The 18,666-nt window shown below is 37.7% G+C and overlaps 1 protein-coding gene across 13 annotated transcripts in view; it reads left to right on the top strand.

Annotated features, from left to right (window-relative positions):
* MAPKAP1 (MAPK associated protein 1) overlaps window positions 1–18,666 on the top strand; it is a 353,385-nt gene that overhangs the window by 200,014 nt on the left and 134,705 nt on the right. For all 13 annotated transcript variants that reach the window (XR_013169319.1, XM_077144983.1, XM_077144989.1 and 10 more), the window contains one exon: window positions 11,506–11,615. Coding sequence is in view for 12 of the 13 variants with exons in the window: in XM_077144983.1 (XP_077001098.1) it covers window positions 11,506–11,615 (110 nt within the window). In the remaining variant the exon portion in view is untranslated. The remainder of the gene's footprint in view (window positions 1–11,505; window positions 11,616–18,666) is intronic.

The following is an 18,666-nucleotide window of genomic DNA, read 5'->3' as shown; positions in this document are numbered from 1 at the left end:
GTGAGCTGCCAGAAGGGCCCTCAACCAAGCTGTATGTTCCACCTTACTTTCTGAGCCCCTCTTAACAGCTTCTTTAGCCCTCCCCTGCTTTTTGGAAACCAAGAAGACCTAGGTTACCTTCTGACCACCAGAGTTCCTCACACCACCAATCAGGGGGCCCAAATCAATCTTCTTACCCTATTCCAAAGGGAGTACAGGCTGTACGAACTATGAACTCAGGCAAACCTCGGTTCAAGTCTGACTTTCACCAGTGAGGCAACTTTATTTTCTTTTGTAAGTTCCAGTTTCTTCATCTATAAAATCAGGGTTATAACTACCTCATGGAATTGTGAGGAGTTTCCTTATACTTAGTAGCATACAGATCTCTTTTTAAAGGAAAATAAATTCTCCTGAAGCCTCGATGTTTATCCAAATTTGCTTTATTATAATGTACAAATGTTAGTTCTAACTGTAAATTCCATATGTTGACATATTTCCCCCAAAATTATAAATTAAATACAAATAAATTACAACATTAATAAAATACAAATTAACAACTTTAATGCAACAGATGATGTTCAGTTGATGATGCTGGGTTTAACTGGTGTTAAATATTTTAGTTGTCAACTTTTATTTTTGATTTTCACTTGAAACATCACAATAACCATGTTATAATTTGACTTTTTAAACAGCGAATTATTTTTAATTTCCAGTCCGTTAATTTGATGGATTGCTTGATTTATAATGTATCTCCCTTACCCATATTTTACATGTTCTTACTGTAAAAACCTCATTTGCATTTGTCCTGCCACGCTTTATCATTCTGGTTTGCCTAGGACTTTCGTGGTTTTAAAATTGAAAGTATCACATCCATAACCACCCCCTGCCCCCAATCCCATGTAAATGAGAACAGTAGGTTACCCTACTTTCTGCTGTAATGTCAATTGGTCTATACATAGATGGGCTCTCTGCCTATTTGATACCTGTGCACAGTGTGACTTTGGCACTGCAAATGAATTCTTCTGAGGTCAGCAGGCCTGTACCACAGAGAGCCTTGTGCTGTCTAAATTCTCCTACTACCTTTCTCTATTCGACAAACCATTTTTGCATGCAGCTTGCAGTTGATGCCATTTGGTCTTCGCTGAGTCTATTAGTGATGTTAAATAACTCTAGCTGCTGTAACCTGCAACTGTGCAAGTCATAGCGGCTTATCTAAGAGGTTGGCAAACTTTCTATAAGAGCTGGATAATAAATATTTTAGGCTTGTGGGCCATAGAATTCGTCTCTAACTACTCAACTCTGCCACTATAGCATTAAATAACCATAGAAAATATTAAACAAATGGGCACAGGCTAAATTTCTTCGCTGATACCTGGCTTATTCAAATAAGTTTATTTTTTGGTCATCTCTGTCTGGTGAGGGTTAGATTGTTCTGGTTGTTTATCCTCTCAGTAGTGACTCAGAGCTCCTGCAAGCTGTGGTGGAAATAGAGAGCATGGAAAACTGAAAATGGCCTCGATCACCCCCCACCACCTCTTTCTATGTATACACTAGATAGATAGATAGATAGATAGATAGATAGATAGATAGATAGATAGATAGATAGATAGATAGATAGATAGATAGATAGATAGATAGATAGATAGATAGATAGATAGAGAGAGAGAGAGAGAGAGAGAGAGAGAGAGAGAGAGAGAGAAAGAGATAGAGATAGAGATATATATATAGATATATAATTTTGTTTTGGGGTTCAGTGAAAATCTAACGTATGAACGAAAATGAAAATCATAACATATATATTATAAAAAGCAACATTTTAAAGTTCTGAAACTTAGAAATCCTGTGAATGCATTTTTTGACCCCAGGAGATCCTTGAACTTCAGTTCAAGTGAAGTGCTGCTATGAGTAAATTATCTCCTGATATGTAGGAACTGTTGCATAGTTGCTATTCTTGTTATTTCTATCAAAGATTTTAGCGTAAAATCATTCACACTAAGGTGTGAGTGGGGTTTAACCTTCCTGTGGGTTATTTTTTAATTTTTTTAATTTTGGGGGGTGCATGGTCCAGGAATTGAACCCGGGTCTCCCACATGTAAGATGAGCATTCTACCACTGAACCACCCTGTGGGTTATTTTTTATTTATAGTTAATACATGTCCATTATAGAAAAGGTAGAAAATTGAGCTACTTCTTCATACGAAAGAAAATTAAAAATTTACTTTTGTTCCATCATGCAAAGGTAATTATTATATTTTATAATTAGATACATTTTTAAAGAGGAGCCAGTTATCTTAAGTGAATCCCTAATGGAAAAGTGTTCTGGGGAAAAGAATATGGATCTGGATGGCTTCAAAATTCCTGCTTACTCAGGGACTTCCCCACCAGGGCCTTTTGCCCCAGGAAATTACTAGAAATACAGTTGTAGTTGGGTAAAGAGAGTGGATAACACTAACAGCTTGCAAATTAGAAGTCTGTTAATGGATTCTGCTGCCTTTACCAAATCAGCAAGTTGTTTTAAGATGTCCATTGTTCTTTATTGATTTGGGACAGAAGAAAGAGAGTGAGATGTAGCAGATCTATATAAAGAGTCCCTAACTTCCCTGATTGCAAGCTACTCAGAGCCTTAGCATTGAAGTTGATTAGATATTGGCTAAAGGGGTGGCGAAGAAGAAGAGTGGTGGGTTTGGGGCTGGTCCCCAGTGATAGTTAAAAAACTAGATCTCAACTGGTGCCCAGCATTTGGAGATGGGCTCCCTACCAAACATACCCAAGCCAACGCCTGCTTTCCCTTTAGACATAGTGGTATAAGTCAAAATGCAATCTTAGAGTAGATTGGGTGCTCCTTGTCCATCTCCTTCTCCCATCACCCCTCCCATCACCCAGCACAGGAATAATTCAGTCAGAATTTGTGAAACTGAATTGAGTTCAAAAGCAGCAATGACAAAAGCAACCATGATGGTGTCTTTACATTATAAATATTGCATTAATGTTTCACACCAGGATCTTACTCTGAAGTAGGGAAGAAGGGAGCTTTAAGAGGAAAAAAAAAAAAAAGCAAGGCAATAAACTGGACAGAAGCCTTCTCGATCAAAAATCCATAAGAGCAGTTGAACTGCCCTCCTAATATATGTATGTATGTATGTATGTATGTGTGTATGTTCCTTAAATTGTTTAATATGTTAGATGGACCTGGGGAAGGAACAGTTCAAACCAAGACATACAGAGTGGAGCAATAGAATCAGAGTTCTGCTGTTTGGGAATGGGGTCTTCCAGGGCATTGGGGGTGGATTATGGGGGGGTATTGCACCAGAAGCTTATCCCTCTCAGGCAGTGTGGCCCAGAGGGCTCCCAGAGAGATGCCTTAGCCTTTCTTGGCTTTGCATAAAGCAAAAATGTAAACTGCTTTTTAAAAGGTGTGTCCTAGGCTCATTGCTCTTTGAAAGGCTTTTTGAAAGGATTGGTAGATTTAGTTGGCCTTGATGATATCTCCAGAGTGTACTCCAAGTGACCAGACTTTTATTGAAGGATGTCAATAGCTTGAAGTCTCTCCTACTCTAATACAGTATTCCCTTGTAGTATGGAGAGGAGGTAAAAAAAAAAAAAATTAGCATTTTTCCATGCCAACTCAGTTTTATGCACATATTTTCTGTTATCTCATTTAATCTTTATAAGCAACTCATTTTTATAATACATAAACTGAAAATCATAGATAGATTATTCAAGGTCATACTGTTTGTAAGGAGCAAAGCTAAAATTAGATAAGGAATTTTTAAAAAATGCCTGTATTCTTTTCAACTAAGCCTGACAATATGGGTATAAATTATCCTAGTTATTTATTATTTTCTCAAGTCATATGAGGACCAACTGTGTGTTGTTTCTTTTCATTCTGTTGTATTAGCAAACATTTTCATTGTCCAGATTGTTCTTGTGTATGAAAATGTAACATATGCAGCATGCTTAATTTTATATATGTAAATCTGACTTGATTTCCATTTTGGCAGCAACTACTGTCTAGAGAAAAGAAAGGATTTTTTCTTTGTGTCTGTTTAAAGTGACAGAAATATTGGAGCAAGTAATAAAGATGGAAAGCATTAATTATATACTTCTAAGAATTTAAGGGTCAGACAAGCTAAATATGTGTACTTTGTTTGCAGGAATGTCTTTCTGTTGAAATTGTGCCTGGATACACTCTGTACCTACAATAAAAGCACAAAATTTAGGTAGTTATCAACTTAGTCTGGTATCCAAAAATTACACCAAATTGTTGCTTTAGTTGCTATATAGCTTAAAAGTTTAAGACTTAAATTTTTGATGTTAATGTGATTTGTTTCATGATCTACCCACTTTGGTCATGTTTAGTTACTATGTCTCATTTTGATTTCCTCTGCTCTCCCCTTAGCTCATGTTGGAGTCTGACAGCTGCTGCTATGTACTTGTCAGACTAGTGACTTGTAATGTTTATTAATACAATGTCATTCTTGCTGTTGAAAAAAAACTGTGATGCTTCTCAGAAGGTTGTGATAGAATGTATCGTTTGATTTTCAGTTCCTGTCTGCACTGCATAGCGAATACATTCTCAGATGTTATGCAGTTCACTGACCTGACAGTTATGGAACCCAGCCTGGGACCCCGTTTCAGCAGGACATATTTGAACAGAAACAGTTTGCAAAACTTTACACACTTAAACTCCTGCCAAGACAAACTGTTAGCCACTTGAGTTTGTTATAAATACCCAGTGGCAGTGGTTGGAAGTAACCCATGGTGTGTTTTATATTCTGAACTGAATGTGAATGTCTTTGTGGTTATATAGAGTAGTAAATAATTGAGTTTGATTAGGGAGAGGGACCTCATTATCCCCCACCTGTGCCCAGCTGGAAAGGGAGGGTCGAAATGAAGCCATTAGCTGTCTCTCTTACTGGCATCTCAAAGAGCTCAAATACATCTGTGTCTTATTTTCTTTTCTGGCACAATCAGTCGAGCAAGCTAAGCAGGCATGACCAGATTTGGCAAGTCCCAAGGACTCTGGCAAAGATACACAAGGAGAAGGCGGAGGGCAGTCATTTTGGCTTCTCACTGCCCATTAGTCTAGCGAGTTATGTTTTTGGAAAATGTCTGTTTTGAAAAGGAGTACTTTGTCCAATGTCAGACATTGCATGCTCACACATACACTTTGATCTTTTTAAAAAATTTTGTCAATGCAAGGGAAAACCAAATGTGGCATTCACACTAGTATAAACTCTCTTTATAGATAAATAATACCCAGAGGACTTACTTTAAGGCAGGCACATTACCGTTATTACAAGACTTTCTGTTGCTCATATATTTTCATTTTCTATCTTAGGCTTCTAGAGAATGAATATGAAGAGAATTAAGGCCAGAGCAGGTTGGGAACTAGAAGAGGGTGTCTTTATCACTATTATGAACAGGTCCAGACTGGAGAATTGAGTGCTACTATTGGTAGCCTTTTCTCATTTCCGTAAACTGAGACTGTAGTTCGTGAAACCATGACATTCTTCAAGGTCTTTCAAAAATTGACCTTGTAGCTCATATGGTTAGTGTAAGAGTTGGGGCATTTATAACCAAATGAATTTGTAAAAATGGAGGTTGAACGTTTTCTACAGATTGGTCAGTGGTTTTGATCTGGAGGACATCTTCTGTGGAAGTTTCTTCTTCCCTTGAGCCCTGCTTGTCCCCAAGACTCCTTTCTGGGATAGATAGGATAAACACAGGTTTTAGAGTCTGGCCACTTGTGTTGAAATCCTGGCTTTTCTATTTACTAGCTATGTAACTCCAGGTAAGTGTCCTAATCTTACCAAACCTCAATTTCCTCCACTATCAAATGGGACTTATAATAGCACCTACCTTTATTGGGAAGTTTAAATAAAATAAGTGCTCAGTAAATGCTAATTATCATTATCTCATCATTATAGATCACTTATTTATTTACGAAGCCTTTAGTTACAATAGTAATATTAGCAATTGTTTATTAAGCATTTATTATATGATAGGTATTATGTTTAATATTTTGTAAGTATTTCACACTCACAAAAATCTTCCAATCTAAGAATTATTATCATCCCCACATGTAGATAAGGAAACTGGTACTTGGAGTGACTACGTCATTTACCCAAGGTCACACACTTGTAAAAGACAGAACTGAATTGATCGCCCCTTGCATTTTTAATCTTCTCATCAAGTTTTTTCTTACAGACTAGAAGCTTTTCACATCAAACTAATGCTGATGTGAGTATTTCCGGCCATTCCAACCGCTCCTATGGACTCCTCTCCTCTCGGTCTAAACAAGAGAGCCAGAAAATTCTATGCCCTGTCAGGTAGGGCCTACAACCCCCTGACTTAAAGAAGACAGACTCTCATCCCTCAGCAACCCTTAAGATTAAGGGGCTAGAACTTAGAACTCTCTCAGGGAGAATTTGAGACGGGCTACAACAGGGATGGAGGAGAGAGAAAATTCCATGATGGAGCCTTTGAGCAAGGACAGTTAATCAAAGTCAGGAGGACCTGTCCTGCCTGGGGTCTACCTACCTATGTAGAACACCTGGTGGCAGTCAGCTGGCCCAAATGCATTATCTGCTACTGGACACAACCCTGGAGAGAAGGAAGTGTAGGGGGAAAAGCCCTAAACAAGGAAGAGGAAGGGGGAGTAGGTAAAGCTGAGCAATAAAAGCAAATTGCCCCACAATACCTCTTGCCTCTCACCTCTTTCTTTGCTAGAGTGCGCACGTCTTCTCACATGTGTACCTAATAAACTTTCTACCTACTTACTTTAAAAACCAGAACAAAAAAACAAAACAAAACACTGAGCTGAGACTCCAAACCAGACCACTTATCCTAGACCTCACTGTGCTCTGCTCCTTCTGGTGTTGCCACCATCTTTTTAGCCTGGCATAGAGTTAAACAGTGACTATGTTTTAAGGAATCATTTCCACTAAGAAGTTTCTCTGACCCCCTCATGCTCACCTAGCTGGGTTAAGTGCCCTTATGTTTTGGCAGCACTTTGAGCTTACCTCCATCTGCATGCTTATCACTCACGGCTATAATTACTTGTTGTTTTCTCTGTTTTCCTTTTCCACTGTACTATGTTACTTGGGTTAGGGACCATATTGTTGATTTCTGAATCGAAATAGGATGAGTGAGCTCAAGTAAATTACCTCATGCCCCCAGCCTCATTTTCTATAAGTGGTGCATAATAATAGCACCTGTTTTATTATTGAATGAATTAATGCAGATAAAAAAGCTTAAAACAGCATCTTGCTCATAGTAAATGCTCAACAAATAGTAGTTGCTATTATTTTTGTTATAATTATTGAATAGTGAACAGCTTGTACTATGCAAATAAGAAAGCTGTTAATAAATCTCACTAAATTCTCTGCAATACCACCATGATTTCTGACTTCCATCATCCCTATCCAGAGTCAATGAGTTAAGCTGTGTTTATACTCTCAAAAAAGGAAAGCCTTGTAAACTGTGCCCTGAGTGCTTATATTCTGATTCCTCTCCTTTGAACTATAGGGTTTTTTGTTTTGTTTTGTTTTGTTTTGACCCCTGGACCAAAGCATCCTTACTGGCAGTGCTCCTTACGGTTGCCACCATTCCCCAACAGATTGCACATTTTAATGGCCCTGTGTTCCTGATTACAAGCAATCAGAGTTGAGCTCCATTCCCCCAAATAAGCAGTGTGTTGGGATGATGACTTGGGACAAGAGGAACAAAAGAGAACTAACGTTTGTGAAGTCCTTTCACTACTTCCTAGCCTTAGTGTCATGTGCTTTACTTTCATTGTCTGTTTTCTCCTCATGAGAAAACATAGGAGTGTTCCCCCTCATGTTCTGTAAGGAAGTGTCCTCCTCATTTTATGGATATAGCCGAGGTTCCCACGTGTTAAGTACCATTTTGATTAGCTTTGGAACCAGGATTTGAATCACAGGATATTTAGCTCCCAGACCATGTGTTCTCTCCAGTATGCTGCCTTCCAATTGAGTTCTGGTTACAGCTCTCTCTGTAAATAGAGTATAAGCTTTTTAGATCAAGAGCTATGCCCCTACTTATCTCTCTTCCATCTACCTCTAGTATAATACTTAATAGAGAAATGCTCATTGCAGGAGTGTTAGGTTAATGCTAGTATAAAAACTTCTCTGTGGTAACTGAGTGGCTTTGCACTAGGACACCTGAATTCTTCAAGTGAGTAACCTCTTTTAAATGCCTGTTCATTTTTCAGTGGTTACGGGACTTGACAGGATCTAACTTTGAATTGACTGAAGCACTCCTGGCACGATTTAGTCAGATCCTGTAAGTGGAGCTTCATCCTAGGCTGGGCAGCCCAAGATGTTGGAGAAAGGCAGCTGCTTCTGCTCAGTGCCCCCAAAATGCTCTGCACTGGGAAGACAAGCTGCCTCTCCGCATGGGGAACAAAAGGAGGAACAGGCTCTGAGCCGAGCTTCTGGGTCTGCAACACAGGCCACAGCCTGGAATGTAGTGTCTCAAGGAAAAGAGGCAGGGTTAGGGGGATAGTGGCAAGACTAGGTAGCATGCTCACCTACCTGCTGCCAGCATTTCTCCCAAGATCATTGTCTTCTCAGTATCAGATCTAATGCTTTATATTAAATAAAAGTGGCTTTAAAAGATGTATTTCAAAAGACTTTTTTCAAAAGCCTCTAAAAAATCTGGGATATAAAGAAATGAGGTATAAAACCCAGAATGTTTGGAAGTCAAGCTGAAAATTGTGGCAGCAATTCTCCATTCCATTTATTTTAAATGGAGGAAGAACCTAACAGTTGTACCTGGATGGATTCTGAGAATTTACATTCTGTACTCTTATGTTTTATAAGTGTATGTATAGTATTCACAAAAACAAAACAAAACCCAAAAATCATTGCCCATTTTACTCCCTTTAGTACAGTAGACTCGGAACAAGATCCAAAATTTGCCTTCATCTGAGGGAAGGAAGTGAGTGGTATATGGTACTGGCCTGGGGAAACTTTCATTAGGTCTGGTTGAGTGTGCAGTGCGCAGGTCAGAACCTCTTCCTCCTTTCAATGTGCACGTTTTTACCGAAATAGAGCCCCAGAGTAAGATACTGCATACTTGTGAAGGCACATTCCGAGTGCTGCACGTGCCCCTTCCCTTTACTGTTGTTTTCATTTTCCTCTCATGAACCTTGCTACCCTGGCTTCAGCATGGAGGCTGTAAAGGAAGATGGAGAGCCGAGTTACCTCAGAATGATCACTATCGTTAACATTCACGGGTGGTTCACTTATCATTCCTGACTGCACAGACATGGCAGCCGCTCGGAAGCGTCCGCAGGTGTAGCATGGTGATACATATTACATTGTGCCACAATGGATTTATGTATTCTGTAACAAAAGAAAAGTGTAATGAAAAAATACAGAAGGTAATCCTTTATTCCTCCACCATACAGTTTATCAGTAATGCCAGTGGATGATAAGTGCCAGGGATTTCCTTTGCTTCCTTTAACCTTGTCACCCAGGTACGTTTTGGTAAAATGACAGGAAAATACAGACTAGGGATTTTCCTCTGTTCAAAAATCTTTTAAAAGGACACTTTTAATTTATAGAAGTTAGTCCAAACATGAGGCTTCTTTTTGAGATTTTAAGTCTGCTTTGCTGAAGAAGATAAATGTATTGGCTTGAAATAATGCTATCAACCAGCAGCAGATTAGGAGAGAATGTAAGCAATTTCTGATCAGACCCAAATCTAAAATAGTTCAAGTGGAACCCAAGTGGATTAAAGTTCATACAGTCTAGGCCAGGACTAGTTTGTGAGTCCCTGAGAACTTGTGTTCCCTTTTAAACCTTCCTTATCTGTCGTCCAACATATTGCCACAGATGGAGAGCACACTGACTTCCAAGGGGAAAGCAGGGGAAGGCAATTCTGAACGTGGATGATTGGCATTTGTTCCAAACACACACTGGCCTTGCGCCAGGTCAAATACCCCCAAGTTTATAAATGTGCAAAGCACTTTATATTTCAGTACTCTTGCCAAAGTATCACTTACTGCATCTTTCCCTAAATATTTTTTTTTTAAAGATCTATTTCTTATTTTGCTTTGATCAATAAAATAAACTTTTAAAAATTGTTCTGGGATGGGGTCCAACTTCTGAGGTAAAGAATGGCTGGGGCTCAGGCATGCTTCAGTAACAGAGTGTTTAGTAAAATTCGCTTGACAGTTCTCAGAACTGCTGTTAGATGTCAAGAGTTTGAACAACTTAAAATGGATTATTGTGCTGGCTAAACCAGCACTGTCTTTTGCTTTTTAACCAATGGAATGTCAAGGATTAAACAGCAGGCTGTATGGAGAGAAGAGGTGTGAGAAGGTGTGTGAAGGACACAAATTAAATCCTTGGTTTTGAGATCAGCCCTTAGCCCCTGTGGAAGGCCATTTACCTAGTTGGGTTCAATCTAGGATTAAGACACCTTCCCAGCCTAGCCTACCATTAGGAAGCTTTTCCAGGATTTGGCTTTTCTTTCAAATTTCTTGTCGATATGAAGTTCTGCCACATTTTTTGTCCATGTTCCCCTTTGGGATTCTTATAGGGAAATGGGAATGCAACCAAACTCCTTGTGGCAATTCCCATGTTCCGTAGTTGGAAACTCAGATCCTGTTTATTATATGAACTATTTGGAATTCATCTGTTTTGTCTCAGTGCCCAGACGTAGTGAGTAGTATTTATGATACTTGGTGTTGCAATTAATAGTCTTGGTGAAGTTTACCTTGCCTAGAAGATGAATTTCTATTTTTAGAGTACTTGTCCCTTAGCTATTTTTTCCTATCTAAATGAAGCTCCCCCAGACTTGATTGGCTAGAAGTTAACAATAGTGTTGGTATTTTGTCTTGCAATTATTTATGCTTCACCTAATATTTTGTCAGACTTTCTAGGACTAAGTATTTAAAACGTGTCTATTGAAGTGTACATAAACTATATATTTTTATAGTTAATTATTCATTCTTTCATTCATTCATTCTTCTACTAGCTAGTTAGGAAGAGCCTTTTCTTTTCCTTGTCCTTTCGTTTTGGAATATCAATTTTTTCCCCCACATTCCATGAGATTTTTCCTTCAGGGTTCCATGAACTTTAATGTGATGATGGTATCTGCCATCAGTGACATCTGCTGATACAAGCCAAGTTTGTAGATTTTTCAACCCTTGCATCAAGATTTGACTTGGGAACCTGCACTAGAAACCCATGGTTCTGGTGACCCATGCAGACCAGTTATGCTGAATTTGATATAAATTTGAAAAACCTTCCCTAGCCCTGATTTCTCTCTCACTTGTTAAGTGCTAGAATACATTTTTCCCCTCCTCTTTCATGTTATTAAAAGTGAGTTTATTTAATCCATTTTAAAGTAATTGGCACTTTGTTGTACACTTATTAATTTTGTTTTTTTATGTACACTTATTTTTAAACTTTTAAAAACGTAGTGAAGACTATAATAACATTCTTTCTGATTGAATGTTGGTGATGATTTAACATTTGTCTTTTCCAACAGAAATGCTGCTCATGGATTCTCCCTTATTCAGGTGGACAACACAAAGGTCACCATGAAGGAAATCTTGCTAAAGGCAGTGAAGCGAAGGAAAGGATCCCAGAAAATTTCAGGTGGGACAGTTAAATCATACCATGGCAAGAGATGCTCAACCCTTACCTGAAAATGCATGTGTGGAGAGTGAAGGTGTGTGCATGTGTGTGTTTGTTTGATGTTGGCTAGACTGTTTCAGATATCATTACTAGAAAGTTTGGTTAGCAACTCCACTGCAAAGTGATTTTAAGTTGCCCTTGGGCCTGAGGATGGGGTTGGGTCAGTGGCATATGTGAGAAGAATGTGTTCTTATCAGTTATGGAAGCTCCATCATTAGCAATTTGTGATAGATTAAGACAGAGCTACTTGTGCTAACATTAGTTGGTATAAAGCTGTCTTGAAGACCAAATCAATCCCAACTTCAGGTACTGTTTTTTAAGAACATGTTTTCACCTAATTTTCCTTGGAGAAGCCTTTAATCACTAATGTGTGGGGTATGGAAAAAAGAAAAAATAGTTCTTTTCATTTTTATCAAATGAAGGCAACCTTAAAAATGATTTAAAAAGAAATCTGTGTGCACAAATAACTGTTGATCTCCAACTCATTACCCAACTTTTTGCAGAAAACAGGTATTACTGTGATATTTAAAAGATGTGAGAAAAAAATAGTACAAGTATTGAGAAATAATTAATTTGAGAAGGAGCTTAAAAATTTGTTATACCACAGACAACTTTAATATAAAATGACCTATATATGGCATGTCAAGTATTTTAGCTTTGTAAATAAATGAGGTTTCTTAAACACCTTTGGTTTCACCTTTTGGAAATAGAAAACCTGAGCATCACTCAGGTTGAAGAAAATAGTTTTGTGCTCTTTTTAAAAAGAGGCACATAATCTGTTCCAGATTTAATTAGCTATCTTCAGATGAAAGCTGAAGTTTTAATAAAAGTTAGAAGAGATAACACAGTGAAGGACACGGATGAGCTGTCTCAAGGCCATATTCCAGGGGAACGATAAGAGCTATAAAAAATGGCAGAGGAGAGCAATTGAATGGAGCAATGAAAATCTGATTCTCATAAAAAAGAGAGAGAGAGAGAGATGCTGGTAGGGGCGGTTGTAGATGAGACCTGCTAGTGTCTGCAAGCAATTTGGATGCTTGCCAGGAGTCATTGTTCACCCTCGGCTGTGGCGGCTCTGTCCAGATGTGCCAACTGCACGTTTCGGCTTTTGCCAGCTGACTGCGCCGTTTGATAACCAGCTCTCTGGATGCCCATCACTGGCCGCAGAGATAGAATTAAATGATGATGATCTTCCCACAAGTTGGGAGAGGAAACAATGCATATAAATCTTGATTTCATCTCAGCATGAGAAGTCTTTATCCATCATCACTCATAATGAACAAGTCGTTAGCTGGGATGAATGGTATACTGGTTTTTCCAAAACACCTCTTTTGTTCACTTTTTTGGGTGACTTTTATCTGTTACGTGGGGGTCAAACGTCTTTGTATTTAGAAGGTGAATGAAGAGACATATCCGCTCCCTGTCGGGGAAAAGTAGGTGTTTTGGGGTTCTGGATGCCAATCTAATAGTTTTTAAACAGCTTCATGTATTCAATGATATTTAATAAGCATTTATTACTTTAGGATCCTGGTTTTATCTCTAAATTTTTTTAAAGTAGTATTTTTGTGATATAATTTGTTGTATTCTAAGGAGGCATTATTCTGAATTATCAGAATAATTATATTATCAGAATAATTCAGAAGGAGGTAGAGCTTTTTTTTTAGTCTTCTTCAAAGAAATTCCATTGTCACAGATTTTTTAGATCCTGAGGCACCTATGAACTTTTTAGGATGCAACTGAGCTAGCATCTTTCACCCTATTTCCAGCCATCCTTGTCTAATTGCATACTTGTACATCTATGTCCATCCCCAGTAACCATATTTATTATACAAACGCATGTTTATCATTACACACACGTGTACACTTTTATATCTGCCATTTCCATCAGAATATTTGCCATCTCCTTGACAGAGTTAGAACTCATTATCTGAAAAACAGTGATCTATATTATTTATTCTTTTTTGAACTACAGAGCAAATTGAGACTGATGCATTTACATAAATTACTATCTACTTTCTTAATCCAAAAAGCTTTTAGAAGCTCTTTCTGTTTCGTTTCTCTTGTTTTTGACTTAACAAAAAATAGAAGGCTCTGCAGTTTGGCAAAGGTGTTTTATTTAGAGTAGCTTAGTAAAAGCAGGGTATAGTCTATGTTTTTTAACTTCGTGTTATGGAGTGGACTTCTTTTAGAGGGGATTAATGGAAAGAGGAAAATCATAGCCTTATATAACAAGTACATTTACACACCAAAAAGAAATGTGTTGGGGCTCACAGCTGGCTATGAAAAACTTATTACTTACCTTTTTACACATGAACTTAGTCATGAATTTGGTAGCAGGAGATGCCAGGTTAGACGTACTCTCATCTTCCATTTTCTGAGCCAATACTACAGTGACAGGTCCATCTTTGTAGGAAGATTCCTATCATGCTCCATATCTGGGATAGAATTTGAGCACTTAGTACTCTCTTCAAGCAATTTTTACGTGATTGAACACAGAAAAATGCTTGCCCCTTTGTAATTCTTATTTAATAAAGGGAGAGAGGAGAAATGCCATTTGAAATTAAACAAATTGCCACATGGAATCAAGAGTTACACACTGTTTGTGTATTAGAGGTTAGCTGTACTAGAGTACCTATCAAAGAAATTCTTTGATAGGTAGTGCAATTCTGTTCCCTACCAACCTTTAACTTTTCTCATTTTTTTTTCAGACCTACCACAGAACTATTCATTCAATAATACTAAAATTAGAACTTAAACTATTTCATTATTATATGAAGATGTGGATTTAATAGCTGTTAATATTCAAATAGTTGACTGTCCTTTCCTCTTGCACTCCCTCCCCAATTTTCATTTGTTAACAAATCAGAAGGTGGTAGATATTTGGAGCAAAAAGAATTCTTCATCCTTGTTCAAGTAAATAACTTTGTCAGTAGAAACCATTAGAGTTTTAAAATATTTTTGCTTTTTATGAATAGAATATCATTACAGACACTTGTAACTGATTTAAATTTTTGACTTGCATTATTGGTAATTATTTCATCAAGTCATAATTTTATGAACACTGCGCAGTTTTTTCCTGTTAATATTCATGTACTGAACTCTAGTCATCTTTTCACAATATGTTCCCGTCAGTTCTCTGCAAAGACCCATTTTAAATGTCTCTTTTAAAATTTCTGTCCAGCTTTTCATTTAATTACTGACCTACCAGATATTTGGAATCTACCTCATAGGTATAAAATCCCCAATGTTTAAGAAAACTGTAAATGAAGACTCCAATTTTAGAAGAATTAGATGGAATCTCTTTACTAATTTGATTTACTATCTTCAGAGACGTAATATTTTGTTGTTTCTGTTATTATTTAGAAATGCTTTTACCAACCAACCAACATTTACTAGCCTCCTGAAACATGATGTTGAGAAATGGAGTTCCAATTTCAGTGTTAGTATTGATACAGAAATATAGATATTTCTTTTTTTTTTTTTTTAATTTTTTTATTAATCAAAAAAAAGAAAAGAAATTAACACAACATTTAGAAATCATTCCATTCTACAAATGCACTCAGTAATTCTTAGTATCATCACATAGATGTATGATCATCATTTCTTAGTACATTTGCATCAATTTAGGAAAAGAACTAGCAAAACAGCAGAAAAAGATATAGAATGTTAATATAGAGAAGAGAATTAAAATAATAATACTAATAATATATATATATATATATATAAAGGAAAAAGAAAAAAACAAAAACAAAAGATACAAACACACAAACAAACAAACAAAAAACCATATTTCAGGTGCAGCTTCATTCAGTGTTCCAACCTAGTTACATTACACTTAGGTATTATTGTGCTGTCCATTTTTGAGTTTTTGTATCTTTTGTTTTTTTTTTTTTTTTTAATTTTTTTATTAATCAAAAAAAAAGAAAAGAAATTAACACAACATTTAGAAATCATTCCATTCTACACATGCACTCAGTAATTCTTAGTATCATCACATAGATGTATGATCATCATTTCTTAGTACATTTGCATCGATTTAGGAAAAGAACTAGCAAAACAGCAGAAAAAGATATAGAATGTTAGTATAGAGAAGAGAATTAAAATAATAATACTAATAAAATATATATATATATAAAAAGGAAAAAGAAAAAAACAAAAACAAAAGATACAAACACACAAACAAACAAACAAAAAACCATATTTCAGGTGCAGCTTCATTTAGTGTTCCAACCTAGTTACATTACACTTAGGTATTATTGTGCTGTCCATTTTTGAGTTTTTGTATCTAGTCCTGTTGCACAGTCTGTATCCCTTCAGCTCCAATTGCCCATTATCTTACCCTGTTTCTAACTCCTGCTGGTCTCTGTTACCAATGATATATTCCAAGCTGATTCTCGAATGTCGGTTCACATCAGTGGGACCTTACAGTATTTGTCCTTTAGTTTTGGGCTAGACTCACTCAGCATAATGTTCTCTAGGTCCATCCATGTTATTACATGCTTCATAAGTTTAGTCTGTCTTAAAGCTGCATAATATTCCATCGTAGGTATACGCCACAGTTTGTTTAGCCACTCGTCTGTTGATGAACATTTTGGCTGTTTCCATCTCTTTGCAATTGTAGATAATGCTGCTATAAACACTGGTGTGCAAATGTCCGTCTGTGTCTTTGCCCTTAAGTCCCTTGAGTAGATACCTAGCAGTGGTATTGCTGGGTCGTAATCCATTCTGCCATTCTATGTCTTTTGATTGGGAAATTCAGTCCATTAACTTTTAGTATTATTACTGTTTGGATAATATTTTCCTCTACCATTTTGGCTTTTGTATTATATATATCATATCTGATTTTCCTTCTTTCTACACTTTACTCCATACCTCTCTCTTCTGTCTTTTTGTATCTGACTCTAGTGCTCCCTTTAGTATTTCTTGCAGAGCTGGTCTCTTGGTCACAAATTCTCTCAGTGACTTTTTGTCTATAAATGTTTTAATTTCTCCTTCATTTTTGAAGGACAATTTTGCTGGATATAGGAGTCTTGGTTGGCAGTTTTTCTCTTTTAGTAATTTAAATATATCATCCCACTGTCTTCTAGCTTCCATGGTTTCTGCTGAGAAATCTACACATAGTCTTATTGGGTTTCCCTTGTATGTGACAGATTGTTTTTCTCTTGCTGCTTTCAAGATCCTCTCTTTCTCTTTGACCTCTGACATTCTAACTAGTAAGTGTCTTGGAGAACGCCTATTTGGGTCTATTCTCTTTGGGGTGCGCTGCACTTCTTGGATCTGCAAATTTAGGTCTTTCATAAGAGTTGGGAAATTTTCAGTGATAATTTCTTCCATTAGTTTTTCTCCTCCTTTTCCCTTCTCTTCTCCTTCTGGGACACCCACAACACGTATATTTGTGCGCTTCATATTGTCATTCAGTTCCCTGATCCCCTGCTCAAGTTTTTCCATTCTTTTCCCTATAGTTTCTGTTTCTTTTTGGGATTCAGATGTTCTATCCTCCAGTTCACTAATTGTAGCTTCTGTCTCTTTAGATCTACCATTGTAGGTATCCATTGTTTTTTCCATTTTTTCTTCTTTGTCCTTCACTCCCATAAGTTCTGTGATTTGTTTTTTCAGATTTTCTATTTCTTCTTTTTGTTCAGCCCATGTCTTCTTCATGTCCTCCCTCAATTTATTGATTTGGTTTTTGAAGAATTTTTCCATTTCTGTTCGTATATTCAGCATTAGTTGTCTCAGCTCCTGTATCTCATTTGAACTATTGGTTTGTTCCTTTGACTGGGCCATATCTTCAATTTTCCGAGCGTCATCCATTATTTTCTGCTGGTGTCTGGGCATTTGATCAGATTTCCCTGGGTGTGGGACCCAGCTGGTTGAAAGCTTTTTCTGTGAAATCTCTGGGCTCTGTTTTTCTTTTCCTGCCCAGTAGGTGGCGCTCGTGGCGCTCGTGTGTCTGCACGGCAGTCGGCCCGGGAAACCGCGCGTGGAGGTGGGGGTCGCTGGCCGCCGCGGCTTGGGAGAGTGCCGGTCCCAATTGCCCAGCTGGCCCGAAACGCCAAGCGTGACGGGAGGGCCCCGCTATCCAACGTTCCCAGTCAGACCGGGGAGCCACGTGCGTGGAGGGGACCCCAGTCTCCAGCAGCCCCGGCCGGGAAAACGCGCGCCCCTCGGGTATCTCACCGCAGCAGATTCTCCCTGCCCGTTCAGCTGTTCCAGAATGGGGTACGCTGTCTTTTTGGTCTCTGTCGTGACTCCGGGAGCTGTTTCGTATTGTTTCTGTTTCTTTAGTTGCTTTTCTGGAGGAGGAACTAAGACCCGCGCGTCTTACTAAGCCGCCATCTTCTCCGGAAGTCAGAAATATAGATATTTCTTGATCTACAAAAGAGCAAAGTGGTATTTATCAAGCAGATTTGTTTTCTGCATTGCTCTGTTTCATTAAGCTTTTTGTTATCCCTGTCCATTCTTGCCTTTTGATGTAAAAAACAAATTTTTATTAGCCTAAAGATCGTTTTGAAAAATTCTTACAGTATTTTTAGTAAGCTTTGTGAATTCATTCCTACTTCTGCCTTTATAAAATTTTATCTAGAACTTGAAAGAAGAAAAGTGTTAGTTTTGTGAGGTAGACTCCCTCTTAACTTCTCTATTTAGAGTCACAAAGTATTTTGTCGTTTGATAACTTCCTGTGATTTACCAGGCCCCTAGAGCTTCACCTATGGAAAATTCTAGGCTGTCTTCTCAAACATTATTCCCTAAAGTACCACTAGAAGCAGAGAGGGAGGGTGAATACACGGGGAGTATGGGGTTCTGGTATAAGAAACAGCTAATGTCATCATTTGGATTCTCAAGTTTTATCTTAAAAATTCATTTAAAATGTAAATATTGATCCTAATATATTACGGCTGGATTGTGTGTTCACTCATCATATGCCCGTGTGTCAGACCTGTGCTGGGTACAGGGACACAGTGGTGAAACAGAAAAAGCCCTTGCTGAAAAGAACTGTTCATTCTAGAAGGAG

Source organism: Tamandua tetradactyla, chromosome 2 (assembly GCF_023851605.1).
Source record: "Tamandua tetradactyla isolate mTamTet1 chromosome 2, mTamTet1.pri, whole genome shotgun sequence".
In the NCBI taxonomy this organism is placed as follows: domain Eukaryota; kingdom Metazoa; phylum Chordata; class Mammalia; order Pilosa; family Myrmecophagidae; genus Tamandua; species Tamandua tetradactyla.
The sequence above is the reverse complement of the archived record's forward strand: the minus strand, read 5'-3'. Positions and strand labels throughout refer to the sequence as shown.